The sequence below is a fragment of the Crocodylus porosus genome, unplaced genomic scaffold, assembly GCF_001723895.1.
Source record: "Crocodylus porosus isolate Cpor-Errol unplaced genomic scaffold, CroPor_comp1, whole genome shotgun sequence".
NCBI classification, from domain to species: Eukaryota; Metazoa; Chordata; order Crocodylia; family Crocodylidae; genus Crocodylus; species Crocodylus porosus.
This window is the reverse complement of record NW_017728907.1, coordinates 56,619,767-56,635,783: the sequence shown is the minus strand read 5'-3', so window position 1 is coordinate 56,635,783 and position 16,017 is coordinate 56,619,767. Positions and strand designations below refer to the sequence as shown.

The 16,017-nt window shown below is 42.3% G+C and overlaps 1 protein-coding gene across 15 annotated transcripts in view; it reads left to right on the top strand.

Annotated features, from left to right (window-relative positions):
• DAB1 (DAB1, reelin adaptor protein) overlaps nt 1-16,017 on the top strand; it is a 771,943-nt gene that overhangs the window by 641,837 nt on the left and 114,089 nt on the right. For all 15 annotated transcript variants that reach the window (XM_019531498.1, XM_019531499.1, XM_019531509.1 and 12 more), the window contains one exon: nt 12,994-13,133. In XM_019531498.1, the coding sequence (XP_019387043.1) occupies nt 12,994-13,133 (140 nt within the window). The remainder of the gene's footprint in view (nt 1-12,993; nt 13,134-16,017) is intronic.

The window sequence follows — 16,017 nt, the reverse complement described above, 5'->3', positions numbered from 1 at the left end:
CTTAAAGCAAGCCACCTAAACCTAAACTGGGTGCGGCAAATGCTTGTATGTAACCAGAGTGAACCACCATGCCCAAAGAGGAGCAGTATTGCCCCAAAGTGATCCTGTTTAAAAAAGTGACTGAAAAAAGAGCAGTTATGAAATGGGCTTATTTCCATCTGCCATGATAGACCCTTGTTCAGGGGTGCGCTCTCTGCGGTAAAGTTTGTGTGGGGAGAGCGCCACGCTTAGTTCCACCTCTGCAGTCACCACCCTTGCCCAGCACTCTCTGTTTGGGAATTTAATTAGCAATCTTGTTCTCAGTGTGCAAACAGGACCAGGATCCAGGTGATTTTCATATAATCGATTGGCCATTGCTAAGGCTAAGGGGTGTAAAAACATAACTGTGTTGAAAAAGTAAGCAGTTTCTTTTTGAGGGAGTAAAACTTGTGTAAGATCATATTTGATTTTGACTATTCATTTACCTTCTGCCAATACAACTGCAAACGCAAGCTATTACTGAATAATATAACTTGCTATTTCAACTTGACTTTTCCAGCTGCGGGACGTTACAATAAATCCACATCCAGCTAATTCTTTGTTGTGGGGGGCAAAACCAAACTATACTCAAATGGGTGGCTCAGCTATTGTATTTTGCAGAAGCTGAACTCATCTGCACTATGGTGTAGGTAACACAGTGAAATAGTGCCAGCCTAGTTACACTGCAGGCCCAAAAATGTGCCTGGACCAGCAACCCTGGTTCTCTGAAAGAAAATGGTGTCCTAGGCCATGCTAGATACAGTGCAACTCCTGAAGTAGCCATCAATCAGGGCCATTAGAGTCCACGGGCAGTGATATTATGGCAAGCATTAGTAGCAGACAAGCACAGAAGCAGGCAAAGGTGGAGAAGCAGTATGCTGCCTTTGACACTGATATATAGCACCTCTTCCTCAGACCATGGATTCTCTGAAAGAATCACACCCGTGTCCTTTTTTTCAGATGCTGCCCTGGTTTGCTGAGGTTAGCTACTCTAATCAGAACTGGAAGTATACCAAATGACTTGCATGTCCTAAAACAAACGGCAACTCTTCACAGTCACTCATTCCCAGTGAATCCATAAAATCCAGTGTTTCACAGGACACACAAAACAAATGTGCAAAGACTGCAGCAAGCTCAGCAATGAATCACAAAAAGAGGGGGGAGAGAGGATGGGGGAGACTAAGTTGGTTAACTGGGTGGTTTCAGGGAATAGGCAGCAGCTATTGAATCTGTTGAGTCTCCTGTCAGTCTCAGTTCACGTCTGACCCTTGCAGAGCAGGGAAGAAAAATGAAAGGCACGCTGCTTTTTTCCCCCGTATCCAATTTGTTCCGCAGTCCTGTTTGGTGCGATTGTCTGAAAGAGGGTAAATTATTGGGTTGCTGTGTCCTGATGTTACAGTAGTTGGTCTGTTTGTCTTTCCTCTGGTAGTTTTAATGTCTGAGATGAGCTGTTTGGAAAGGAAGGATTTTTTTTCCTCTTTGACCATGTGTGAAAAATTTGTCAACACCTGTCAGAACAGAAACCTTTCTTAACTTCTTTTTTCTACTCCCCTGGGGAGTTAGCACATCCCACAGGGGGGCATGAGAATTTGGCATTTATGTGAAGTGAAGTGCTTTATTCCCTTTTCTCCCTTTACACATATGAAATAACCAAGCTGTCTGATAGCCAGAAATCATTAACAGAATACATGTATATACTTTGAAGTGCAGATTTTGCTGGTGTGTCACAGTGTGAGTTTGGGGAGCTGTGTGCGTGTGTTCTGCATTAGTTACCATCCTTTTCATTAAAATCTAGTTTAATAAAATTAGGCGCCTGAATTCATTGATAGGCATATAAGTAAAAAGGTCCTGATTTTTCAGAGGGACTGAGTGATCACAGCTGCCACGAAATAAGAAGTGGGAATTAAGCGGTGTTTCAAATTGGACTACTCCTGAAAATACCAACATACTCATTTAGATGGCTGGTTGCTGGTGACCAACTTTCAGAATTTTAGGCTAGACCCTCAGCATCTCTAAATTCACACTCAGGGCCGCTGAGAAGAGTTAGGCAATAAAGTAAGTTTATCCATGTTTCCACTTCCCCAGTGGCTGGGAGCTGAGTGCTCCCAGGCATAATTTCAAGCATCTTTGCAACAGCTAAACAAAGAACCTGCAACCCAACCCTGCCTTGTCCTGCTATAGCACACCCTTCTCCACTTCCAGTACTGTGCCTTACATGAAGGGTTGGGAATAGATATATGGTCAGCTTTATGGAACCCAAAGTTCCTCTTTGTTTCAGAGAAGCTTTGGTTGTCGCTGTAAGACTGCTTTGTATTGCTTACACAACCCGAAGCAACCAGAGCTGAGAATGTATCCTAGGGTTTTACCGTACCTCTTCCAAGTGCTATGTACGAATTAACACTAATTTAGGATGACTGCAAAATCAATTACAGGACTATAGACATGGAAAATATTACTATACAGTCTAATTCATCCTTCAAGCAGTGCTGGTTTACTCCCTATTTATTCAGTAGTGCTCTTTTCAATTTCCTATAAAGTCTGTAGATATTAGTGATATATTAGAAATCACATCCCGTATTCAAGTGCCGGCAGGAAGGTAAGAAAGGAACTGATTTGCATCCTTACTTACTTTTTCTTATGTAAGGATTATTTTTAAATAATATGTTCTTGTTTTGAAATGCTTGGAGAAAACAAAAATTATCACTGGGCATGTCTACACAAGGCAGTTTACTGCACAATAGTCTAATCTACCGTGCAATGAAGTGTCACCATCTACATGTGTGGCATTTACCATGCAGTAAATTAGTCTACTGTGCAGTTAGTTAATTACATTAACTTCACAGTAGTTACTGCATGGTAGCACTTGCATAGAAACTGATCAATTCGCAAGAAACTGACCAAGAGAAACTGACCAAGAGCTCCTGGCAGGCACAGCAGCACTGGGCCATAGGGGAAAGGGGAGTTCTCTGTCCCCAGTCCTGATGCTAGAGCTGGGAGCTGATCAGCACCAGAATGAGGTCACTTTCTGCCCACCCTGTTCTGGCACTGGGTGGCTCTCAGCTCCCCGTAGGGGCTGAGCAGCCTCAGGACTTAGGAGGCTTAGGGTAGTGAAAGACTCTCATGCTCTCTGCTTCCCCGCTCAGCCAGGGGCTCAGTGGCAGCTTGTGGGGCAGGTGCCAGTGAGCCCCCTGCTGGGTAGGGATTCCCTGACCAGCACAGGGCTGGGCTCGAACCTGTCCCATTCCTGGGGTAGCTACTGGCAAGACCTCTGCTGAGCAGGGAAGCCTTGCTGGGCATGGGATTTGTTGGCAGCTGTGTGTCCCAACGTGCATGGGGCTGGGAGAACTCTGTTGACTCCCAGCCCTGTGTACATCAGGATAACTCCAGTAAAGCTCTCCTGGCCCCGTGTGTATCAGGACTGTCCCCCATACCTCCTGCTAGCCCCTAGGCTAGCACTCCAGTGGACCATAGAGCTCCTTCTGGCTGCTGCGGGGGGGGGCAGGGCTAGGGCAGGAGCAGCCCTGTACCAGGATGCTCCTGTTGGGAGCAGGTTTGTTCCCAGGTGAGTACATGTGTTGATGTGCTCCTAGGGAAGACTTACTATGCAGTAAGCCTATATCACATTGATAGCATGTGTAAACGTGCCCACTGTGTTCAGTTCTATTCTGGGTATTGAAGAGGAAGATCCTCTGACACCCTGTCTTGTTTAGAAGGTATATTTTTATTAGCAGTCACTGTCAGTGAAGTTACATCAATTTTAAAGTTAACTTTTGACCAGGTTAGTGCTTTATAATTCCCAGGTGCTTGTTGTCTAAACTTGGCACAGCAAACTGAGTTCTTGCTTGAATCCTGGGGAGCTTCTTTGGTTTCTTGGAAAGTCACTGAGGAATTTGCTATGGTAACTTGTTTCTGCACCATGAAGCCTGCCTGTGCCCTGCCTCCCCTGGCAAAATGGCTTTCCAAGATTTATGAAGACTCACATGGTAAAGAAGCTAGAAGGAAGTTTAATTACATCCAGCTTCTGGTCATTTTTATATCTGAGGATGTGACCACAGTCTCTCATCTCAAGAGTCTATCTAAGAAAATAAAATTGATCAGTGAGCCTTATGGCTAAAACTAAAGTGAATGATTTGTCATCTTCCCCTGCACTTATTGCCCATGGAATGTATGTGTTCAGTCAATGTCACCTCTGATAAACTTGCACTAAACTCTCTATCGCTGAGATTTACCTGAAAGTTTAATCAAACCTGATTTTACACTGCAGCCTTCTCAGTAAATAATTAGGTTGTCCTCCTGCCATAGGCACAAGTACTTTGTACCATTAAGAAATAATTTAATCAGTTACTAGCCCATGCAGCCTTTCAGCTTTGGAGACACAAATGCAATGAAGTGTACATCTCATTCTGTGGTAGTACCTACGTAAAGTACAAAATGTTAATTTCAGAAAGAAAATATGTGAACTGTTCAATAGATTTAACTTTGAAACTCATACATCTGGTAACCAGCCTACAGAGTCACCAATCACTGCTAAGGCGGCAGACTGCAAATAAATGGGGAAACTACTTTACTTATCTTTATAATATAACCTTGGTTCCAATAATTGGGATGTCTACATACTTTTGAATGCAGTTTTTTCATTCATGTGCTAGTAATGCAAAATGCCTTAAAATCTCTAGATCACAAACTACAGTGAATAAGCATTTAAAAATGTATTGTTTTGTTACCTAACTTTGTGCATACAATACTGAGAAGGCCTGACATCTATATTTAACTTACTAAATTCTTTCTTTGCTGGAGCTGTTAAAAATGCTATTGTATTAAGAAAGAGAAAAGCTATTCTTTCTTCATCTCAATATCCTTGGTGGATATTGCTATTGTAGAAATACCACCCTAACTTTTAGTAATACTACTCCCAGAGAAGTCGGTCTAGGTGCAAAAATTAGGAAACCAGACATTCTTTACTAGCTGCATCCCAGTTCTATAGGAGGGAAAGGAGGGAAGACTACAAAATATAACAGACATTAGTAATTTATGTAGTTTGTGTTTTTTGCGTACATATCCTTCATCAGCCTATCTTTCCATACCAAGAAGCAACTTGGAAGTAATTCAGACTCTGGTGCCTGAGATGTTTCAATAACCTGATGATGCTGATCGTTTTGAGTTTTGCTTTTTCTAGCTCTGACCCTGGATGCTTGCAAAGTCATCAGGGAAAAGTTCTCTCCTTCAGTTTTATCTAGGCTGATACTATAGCCATTATGACTTCTGACAGTCATGAAAACCCCCTCCCCAGAGTTTTACTGGAAGAGGAAATGCATCAGTTTGACCTGACTGATGCAATGTCTGTAGAGTGTGTGCTTCAGCAGGGCTTTTGGTGCTTTTGTGTAATAGTAGATGCAATTAGCTATTAGATAAAAGCACCAAAAAGCCCTGCTGAAACATGTGATCTATACAGATATTGGGCAGGCCAGGTCAAACTGATTCAATGCCTCTTCTGGGCATGTGCTGTGTTCATCATGGAGGTGCATCAAGCCGAAAGTAAAGCACTGTTTCTGTTTTTCTTTCCACATGTGTAAGCAACCTATGTGTATAAAGAAAATAAAAGGCACAGAACATATAAGAAATAGGGCTGTGCGAAGCCTTGGTCCCTGATTTGATTCAACCCAATTTGGTGGCTGAATCTTTGAATCTGAATCAAATCAAAGGACGCTTTAATTTCTCCAAATTGAATCAGAACCCTCCAAGTTGATTCAGAGAGATTTGGAAATATTTCACGATTCAGACATGGACACAGCTTTAAATGTTTTTTCTATATACCTCTAGGTAGCAGGTGGCTCATGAATGTTGGGATGCTGGGGCACATGAAGCGTCCCACAGAAGCCCGGGGGGCCTCCCAGTGCCCTTGGCACCAGACCTGAAGGTAGACCAGAAGCGCTTTCAGTCCACTTCTGGGTTCGTCACCAAGCACGTGGAGGCCCTCCCTGCACTCTGGTGGGAAGCTCCATGCGGCCCAGCATCACAGCATTTACAAGACATGCTAATATCTCGAGGTATATAGAAAAAACATTTAAAGCTGTGTCTGTCTGAATTGCTGATTCTCTGAATCAGCATCAAATCTTCAGATTCAGACTCGGCCGAATTGAATCAGGGACAGTGTTCCAAATCGATGAACCGAATCACTGTCCCCAATTCAGGCCATATCCAAATCCGAATCGAACAGGGCCCACTTTAAACACCCCTAATAAGTGACACAAAAATTTTACTTTATATTTATGATTATATATAAGAATAGGCCAAATATTCAGCAAGTTTAAACTGCTGTAATATCTCCTTTAATATAATTGTATTAATGTACACCAATTGAAATCCAATGTGATGCACTTATGTGTCTGTGTACATGTACACTTGTTTGGGTGTACTTGTATACGCATCTCTAAGTAGAATGACATTAACACACGTTGAATGCAAAGCATTTTGTATTTATCAATTAGCTCTCTCTAGTGTTCAGCATATACTGTTTTTAGAGGACATTCTGCCATGCTGTTTTATATTCTGTACTGTCTTGCTGCTCTAAAAATGCTAATTGTCTCCATGAAAATGTAGACTGTTTACAATGGTGATTGCCATAGGTTTAGATCCCTGTGGGATCTAAAGGAGATTTGATTTGAGGTTTATAATTTGAATGTATAATGGATCCAACTTAGTTTATGTGTGTAAAGGACAGTGGTGGGTTATTCTTCAGAGAACTGGCTGCTGGCATGTTATTGATTTTATTGATAATATCATTATATTTTTACAGCCTTAAACACAGGAAATTCACCTTATGCCCTAAGACATGCACAAATGTAAATAAAGAATATAGCCATATGCCAGGTTATTGGTTTAGATTATTGGATGCTGTTAATGATGTGTAGTCCATGATACTAATATAAAGAAAAAACTACAGTGAAACTGCTTACTACTCGAATGGTTTATTAAATTTCTTTTCCTGTTTATAAAATGTACTCATCTACAAAGTCCCTTGGTGAATGAATGGGGTTTAATATTATTGTTACTCTATTAATACAGGCGTATTCATTTTGTTAGACCAGGAATCCAAGCTCAGACACCGTGTATAACCTTCTTACCCAAGTATGAGATTGAGTCCAGTAAAACACAGAGTTACGACAAAAATTAAGAGGCTGGAAGATAAATCTTGGATGACCTCTGACATTCAGAGTGTAGAATGGAGTTGAATAGTCTGAAATGTGTGCACGAGCTAAAATCTCTCACCGTTGGCTATAATCAGACTTAGGGAGGTCCTGGTCAGTGTTTGAATGGAAATGTAGGTTAAATGGCAGCTGTTCCACTATCCTGATTGCAAACCCCACTGTGCCCCAGTAATGCTGGCAAACTCCTAAAGGAAATTAAAACCGACACTTGCTTGTTTGGAATCCTGGAGGCATCTCACCCTCCTGTCCTCATGTTAATATGTTTCCATTTGGATTGTCTGCAATAACTTAGTTTCCCCTTGGGTTGGAGATTACGAGACGCTTTTATATTAGTCACATCGCGGATCTGAGTCAGGACTTGGGTTCTGTTCTGAGCCACTTGTGTCATGCCATTCCTAGTCATGGAGAAACCATGGCTGTATCTGAAACATGTATGACTTAAAGGGGAGCCAGAGACCTCATAGTTAAGGGTGCATTTAAGTTTTAAAGGGCCATGAAGAATTTCCAAGATACATATGCTGCAAGTGATATGTTTCTTTCCTAACATTAATAAAGGCCAAGTGCAGAAGTTCAGTTTCCACTGAGAGAATTGGTGCTCTGCTGGTAGAAGCCATAATGGTATAGATGTTCCAGCTTTTTCTTCCAGGGCAAAAAATAGCTAGTCTGAGAAGAAAAATAAACCTGACTATCATAAGAGTGCCGTCACTTCTGGGAGAGTTTCTCCCAGGAGAATGAACATCTGCACACTTTCCCCTGGCTGTACTCTTCCTGGAATGAAGTGAAGCTGCAGGGAAAGACTCCCATCTCTGCTAGAGACCAGGGTAACCCCAGTCTGGAGAAGGCATGAGAGGCAGCTGTTCCTACCCCACCTGTAGACTGGGAGGGGATGGGAGGAGCAGTCACCAGGTGCTCCTGGCCTGCTTCTCACAGAGTTTCCAGCGTGAAAAGCGGGCAGGAGGCTTTGTCTCACTGCTCCCTTGACTCGTCTCCGGGGCACGGGAAATCAAGCAGATGGAGTAGCACTGTAGGTTCCCTGCCTGTCTCTCACTTTGGAGTCCCTGGATTGAAAAGCTGGCAGGGGGGTTGCCCTGCTGCTCCCTCCACGCTGCTCGCTGCGACTAGGAGCAGAGCAAAGGAGCAGCTGCTCGCTGCTCCCGATCTGTTCCCCAGTCTGCGGGCTTTGCGTCACAGTTCCCTTCACTTGCTTGACCAGTCCAGGCAGCAACCACTGCTCCCAGCTCTTCCTCAAGCCCGTCCTGGGAAGGAGTGGAGAGCAGGAGAGAGGGGGCAGCTGCAGGTTAAATGCCTGTATAGTTCCTCTCCTGGAAAAGTTTCTGCGAGTTCCACTGGTGGAAATGAAGATCTGTTTGTAACCAAAGACACCTTGATAATGAAAAGTGGCTGCATTTTTATAATCAAATGTGTTTTGGAGCTATTTCTTTTTTCCTTTGGCATTTGCCCCAGAATAGGGCAGGACAGTCCATTACAGCATTGTTCATAGTCAAATCCACTCTAGGGCTAGGTACAGACATTCAAAAGGCCCAAGGTGGAATTGATCTGAGTTGCACGGTTTTCTGTAAGCGGCGTAGTTTAGATCAGTAGCAAATGGTATGCACATTTGCCCTTTGGTGGGAGGGCGAATCTTAGACTGACTTCTGCCATTTTTCAACCAGTCTATGTGAGCCGAACTTCTGTTCTGTTATCTGTATAGACTGGTTTCCAAACAGTTATACTGGTAAAAGTGTAATGTCTGTGCCTGACTTTAGGGTCTCAGCATTACTGAGTTGGATTTCATACATCATTAATATACATCTACTTACAAACTGCTGTTTCCAGTGGGATTTCAGAGAAAGCTATTAAGAGATATCAGTCTTCAATTTATAAAAGTGTGTTCTTGCATTTGGAGGCCAATTGACAGCCTGTCTTGAGAACCCAGAACTTGCTGAGACCTGCACCAGGCTGAGCTTGAAAGCCCTCGGCACCTATTCACAGCGCAGCTCAGTGAAGGTTTGAAGTCTGACTTGGCTAAGCACCCTCCAGTGCCTTAAGGTATTTGTGGTGTTGTTTTTAGCAGGAGAAAGGCAGAATCATACGCTGACATCTCACTACATGCGAGGTTATGGAAAGAAATGTTCATCAAACTGAACAAAAAGACTGACAGAAGCCTAGGATACGGGATGCATCTCATTTTACAGAACAGTCTTTGAGACGAAATAGAGGGGCAGGTAGAAAGGAAGGTGTATTGAGGAAGTTAGAAGAAGAATAAGCACAAAGAAATATGCATGGGGAGCTGAAGAAGAGCTAGAGAAAGAGGGTGGAAATGGAGGAGGGGAGTAAGGCTGGATCCATTTGTTACACAGAATTAAAAACAGCAATAATTACATGTTGGCTTCTAGCAGCTGCAAAAACACTTGGGGTTAGTTTGCCTGTTTTTTTAGTTTAATGCTATTGCCAAGCCTCTTACCAACTTAAAAGAGAATTTCAGCCTTGTAATTCAGGTATATCATATTTCTGCAGTTTCTGATACATACAGGTTACTGATTAAAAATTAGCATTAGAATCATAGGAAATTAGGGTTGGAAAGGACCTCAGGATGTCATGTAGTCCAACCCCCTGCTCAAAGCAGGACCATCCCCAACTAAACTATCCCAGCCAAGGCTTTGTCTACCCTGGTCTTAAAAACCCCTAACAATGGAAATTCCACAGCCGCTCCACCTTTCTAGTGAGAAAGGTTTCCCTAAAATCTAACCTAAACTTCCTTGGCTGCAACTAGAGACCATTGGTCCTTGTTCTGTCACCTGCCACCACTGAGAACAGTCCAGCTCCATCCTCTTTGCAACCCCCCTGCAGGGAGTTGAAGGCTGCTACTAAATCCTCCCTCAGCCTTCTCTTCCCCAGACTAAATAAGCCCAGTTCCCTCGGCCTCTCATAAATCATGTGCCGCAACCCCCTAACCATTTTCATTGCCCTCCGCTGGACTCTATCTAGTTTCTCCACATCCTTTCTGTAGTGGGTGCCCCAAAACGGGACACAGGACTCCAGATGTGGTTTCACCAGTGCTGAATAGAAAGAAATAATCACTTCCCTTGATCTGCTGGCAACGCTCCTACACCAATGCAGCCAATATGCTGTTAGCCTTCTTGGCAACAAGGGCACTCTGCTGGCTCATATTCAGCTTATTATCCACTGTAACTCCCAGGTCCTTTTCTGCAGAGCTGCTGCTCAGCCAGTTGGTCCCCGGCCTGTACCGATGCATTAGAAACTTCTCTTTTAATGGTAGCATGTTCAATGAGCATATGGTCTGTCTTACTGCACAAGGGCCGAAGAGACATATCGTAGATGATCACACCTTAAAACTAAATCCCCATTTATGCTATAAAATCAATCATGGTTTGGCGCTTGATTATGATATTCCAGTAGTGGTAAAACAAGAACTACCTTGCCTTTAGTTACTGCATGTATAGGCACAAATGTAACTGATAGGGGTCATATTGTGTTATAATTGTTTCCCATAGTATACATGACTTTGTTATTTAGCTTGGATCTACATTTGCTTTCTCTAGTGCTTCTGAGGATATTGTCTAAGATTTTTACTCATGAATTTGTAGTCTCTGGTCATCGGCCTTTTCTGCCACAGCTTAGAATGGCTGTATCATGCTCTGCTAGCTGACCGACCATCACTAGTCATCAATCCAACAGCAACTTCTTCTGCTTAATACGTTTCTTAATAAATGCTTAATTTATATAATTGACATGGGAGTTCTATGTAAGCATACGGAGCCATAAATTGTATCTGAATGCGGCTATTAATGCTGTGAATTAGGTTACATTCAGAAAAGCAGATCACAGGCTAGAATGGATATAAATGTGAAGCTATCTGAATGGGTGCAAATTAGTGATCACAAAGCAGAAAGAAAAAGTATTCTAAAATGTTTCTGAACCCAGAGTGATGGAAATACTCATATTGGCTAACGCTGCCTTTTGCTACAACAACAGTGTAAGGTTGAAAACTTGGTAGGAATGCTTTTTGATTGGGATTGTATTTACTGCAAAATACAAAATACAAAATACAGTATGTCGACTAGACATACTGTTTACACACGTGAAATACTTATAGGACAAGCCTGCTGATATGGTTGTGCATTGTTGTGTATCCAGATGTTCTTCAGGGCTTAGCGTAGCAAATGTTCTTTCGATGCTTTTAACTGTCAATACTAACATCTGCCTCGGCACTTCTTTAAGGCATAGTTTTAACATTACTTACAGTTTCTGACACTTCATCTATGTGCCATTAGTATTTTCTAATAAAATATCAGTAAAAAACATGAAGATTTAGCCCTCTGTTTAATCCCTTTTGGGAATATGGAGAAGAAGCCTAATTGATGGAGGAAGTCAGATGACAAGTTGTTGAATTATGGTACAGTCACTTGTTGGGACTCTTTACATTTTAGGGGGTTTATACTTCGTGCAGAAAAAATCAGTTGGGGTTCATACTTTTCATAAAAGGGAATTATTTTTGTACGCTTAACCAAATTTAAAGATGCGAGCTTACATTTTTTAACTCCTGCAGTTTAGATATTGCTTTAATGTTTTAACAGAAATTTTGCAGTATTAATTTGTAATGTAGACTATGATGCTTGCAAATGCTGTGGCTGAAGGAGAAGTCAAATGAGAGATTTTGTTTGCAAGTGTTCCTTATTTCATGCATTCATGTTTTTCCCAATGAAACTATTGTAAGGACTTAATCACATATATTTATGCAGAGGGGAGAAAACTAATTGCTTTGATATGTGCATAAACATTAGTTCAGTTAGCAGACATTCATTAATACTACAACCCATTGCTCTGTCTGTTGGACAAGTCCCTATCAAAAAAAAGGTTCTGAACTTTTGTGTATTAGAAGCCAGTTGCACAAAACCAATATTACGTTTTCTCTTGCTACTGCAGAAGGCATTTTTAAACCCCTGCCCCCAAAGCAACTTTTAAAAAGCAGTTAAAACGGCATAGTTTTCAAAAGTATGTGTCTATGTTAGATTATTTATTTAAATTGTAGGTTGGTTGGAGCAAGGACTATTAGCATGACTAGCAAAGTGGCCCTCTCTGCACCCAACTATCTCACTCAAAAGCAATTCCTTTTTAATAAGAATTTCACTGCTTCCTTCTCTGGCCACTCTGAATGACTCTAAGTGATTTTCTGTTAGCGTTTATGCTGTTACTATGTATCAAGAAACGGAAAGAATACTACCAGAAAGCAGGATTTACCATGAATTTGGAACAGGAAAAGTGTATGAGCTGACAATATGTTCCTTTTCCACTAAGTCAAACAGTTATAATAAAATGCAGACTTGACAGTATATTACTGGTAGACAAGCTGGTCTACAGACAAGCAGCATACTATTATTCTTAGTGTTGGTTTCAAGATGCAAAATTCTCATGCGAATAGGGATTAAAACACCCCACACAGTTCAGAAGTATTCAGATCCTTGGGGTTTGATTCAAGTTCATCTCTTATTTCTGTAAACCTAATTGGCTTGCAAATATAATGCAGAAGATTTCCTCCACTAACAATCCCACTGTGTATTCTTTTGAGGAAAATGGGGCCAAAGGGTATTATTGGACTAGTAAATTTCTCCTAATTTATTCAAATGCTCACATACTCAGGTACTGAGGTCAGAGCATAAATCTAACCTTTGTCCTAACCATGAACATGTATTTATTTTTCCTTGACAACCACGCCAATTTCAAATGTTCACTTATGTCTTTTTAGGTCAGGATCGCAGTGAAGCCACTTTAATAAAGAGGTTTAAAGGTGACGGTGTCCGATACAAAGCAAAACTGATTGGGATAGATGAGGTTTCTGCAGCACGAGGAGACAAGTTATGTCAAGATTCCATGATGAAACTCAAGGTGCAGTGTAACTTTTAATATTTAATATTGCAGAATCAGAGAGAGCATTTTGATTTGAGTTTTACTCCTCCTTTCATGACACCGGGACGTCAGATTCAATTCTGCGCTATCCCTGAAAATTTCAGGATGTGTGTGTGTGTGTGTGTGTGTATAAAAATAAAATGTGGTCAAGTCTGTATAAATTCCCAACTCCAGTTTTATGTCAGCATAACTCCAGTGATTTCATTAGTTAATCTTGATGAACAACACCATTGTGTACAGCAGGAGGACTTTGTTTAGAAAGCCAACATTGAATACCATGACATTGAATAATTTTGTTATTTGAAAATGCTTGGAGACAAAAAAAGATCTGATGCATGAATGTGAGAATAATATTTAGTCACATTATTTTTGCTTACTAGATGTGACTTGTAAACTCGGATCTTTCCTTTCTAGAAGGTTTAAGTCTTGTCCCTAGCAACCGGATATGCTAAAGATATAAAGTGAATGAGTTTACTTTGAAATTCCAGACAGCAAACTCATAAGATGGTTTGGTAGCAATAAATCTCTCTAATAGACATAATTTATAAATATAGCAGTTCAGCGTCTCATATTCTTTATTTAGAGTCCAAGAGAATACAGGTTTGAAGAATTCAGTTTGCAGGAGACTTAATACAGTTTGGCTTTGGTGCAAATTTAAGGTTCAGATTCAAAATGACAGCTTAATGGTTGCTTGATGGCATGTGTAAAATGAGTTAGTTTTATGCCTCCCCAAAACCATCATCATGGTTGGCAACAGTTGGCACCCATATACACACTCTGGGTTTTAACTTCTGCTGAGTTCCCAGCTGGTCTTTGCCAAGTGCTAGAGCGACCAGTACCTTGTGCTGATAATAGACCTAGGAAGGAACAAGGTCTTGCATAGCAAAATGAAGAACTGGGTTATTGAACAGTGATGATTTGGGGGTGCTGTGAGAGAATGGCATGATAAATAGGAGAAGAGTCTCAAACGTTTGGGGATGGGGAGGATGAAGCAGCAACAGGAGGAGACCTGAAGTGGACTGGAAGCTGTCAAGGTCAGGAGGGGTACTTATGAGGAGCATAGAAGTTAGGTTTTTAGGGAAGTTGCTAGGGTGCATCTCTCTCTGAGTCATTTCTCACACTCATTGAGCAGCAAGAAGAGGAAATTAGTGGACCCATAAGTGCAATTCTTGTTCCACCTTGGGCACTGTGAGAGGGTTTATGTTGAGTGTTAAGCAGGAGCGATGGGAACGAAGTATTGGGAAAGCTGGAAATTTGTTTTGGTGGGAAGTTAAGTGTTGTTCAGTTATTGAGCATTTGGCTGTTGAAGATCTAATATGGTTCCAACAATGAACGCCCTCAGAGATTTTGAATCCAACAAAGATCTTCTATTTAGCTTCTTTATTTCAGTCTTCTTCCCAAAACCCTACTGAACATAACTATTCAATAATATCGGTTGTAACCAAACAATAATATGGATTCTTTTTCTCCAACCATTTTCAAGTAACAAAATTATTCAACGTTATGATATTCAGTGTTGGCTTTCTAAACAAAGTCCTGCTGTACACAATGGTGTTGTTAATCAACATTAACTACTGAAATCACTAGAGTTATGCTGAAATAAAACTGGAGTTGGGAATTGACACACCAGATGAAAAAGCTAACCTCTTTAACAATTTCTTTGCCTCCATCTTTATGAGCAGGAACTGGCTCCAGGGGAGGCACTGCCAGGCCCAGGGTCAGTGAGGACCTAGTCGGGGAACTTCTGGTGGGACTGGATGCATTCAGATCAGCAGGTCCTGACGATCTCCACTCCAGAGTGCTGAGGGAATTAGCTGAGGTCGTTGCGGGACCCCTGGCACACTCATGGTGCTCTGGTGAGGTGCTGGAGGAGTGGAAAAGGGCCAGTGTGGTCCCCGTTTTCAAAAAAGGGAGGAAGGAGGACCCAGGAAACTACAGGCCCATTAGTCTTACCTCAGGTTTGGGGAAGCTCTTTGAGAAAGTTATCCAGAAGCACATCTGTGAGGGACCAACAGGGGGGATTATGCTTAGGGGCAACCAACATGGGTTCATTTGAGGCAGGTCATGTCAGACCAACCTGGTGGCCTTCTACAACCAGGTCACACAATCCTTAGACACCGGTGTCACTGCGGACGTAGTCTTTCTGGCCTTTAGGAAGGCCTTCAACACTGTCTCTCACCCCATTTTTGTTAAAAAATTAGGCGACTGTGGTGTCAATGCCTACACAGTCAGCTGGGTCACAAATTGGCTGGAGGGCCGCACCCAGAGAGCGGTGGTGGATGGGTCTTTTTCAGCCCATCAGTGGGGTCCCCCAGGGTTCGGTCCTCAGGCCCACACTGTTCAACATCTTCATCAGTGACTTGGATGAGGGAGTGAAAAGCACCTTGTTCAAATTCACAGATGACACTAAGATGTGGGGAGAAGTGGGCACGCTGGAGGAGAGGGACAGGCTGCAACTAGATCTAAACAGGTCAGAGGGGTGGGTAGATGAGAATAGGATGGGTTACAATACTGACAAGTGCAAGGTGCTGCACCTAGGGAGGAAGAACCAACACCATACCTACAGGCTGGGGAACTCCCTTCTCGTCAGTGCAGAGGCAGAAAAGGACCTTGGTGTCATTATAGACTCCAAGGTGAACATGGGCTGCCAATGTGGGGACGCGGTCAGGAAGACTAACCGCACCTTGTCACGCATCCACAGATGCATCACAAGCAGATCCAAGGAGATGATCCTCCCCCTCTATGCAACATTGGTCAGGCTGCAGCTGGAGTACCACGTCCAGTTCTGGGCGCCGCTCTTCAGAAGGGATGGGACAACATGGAGAGGGTCCAGAGAAAGGCCACCTGCATGATCGGGGGGCAG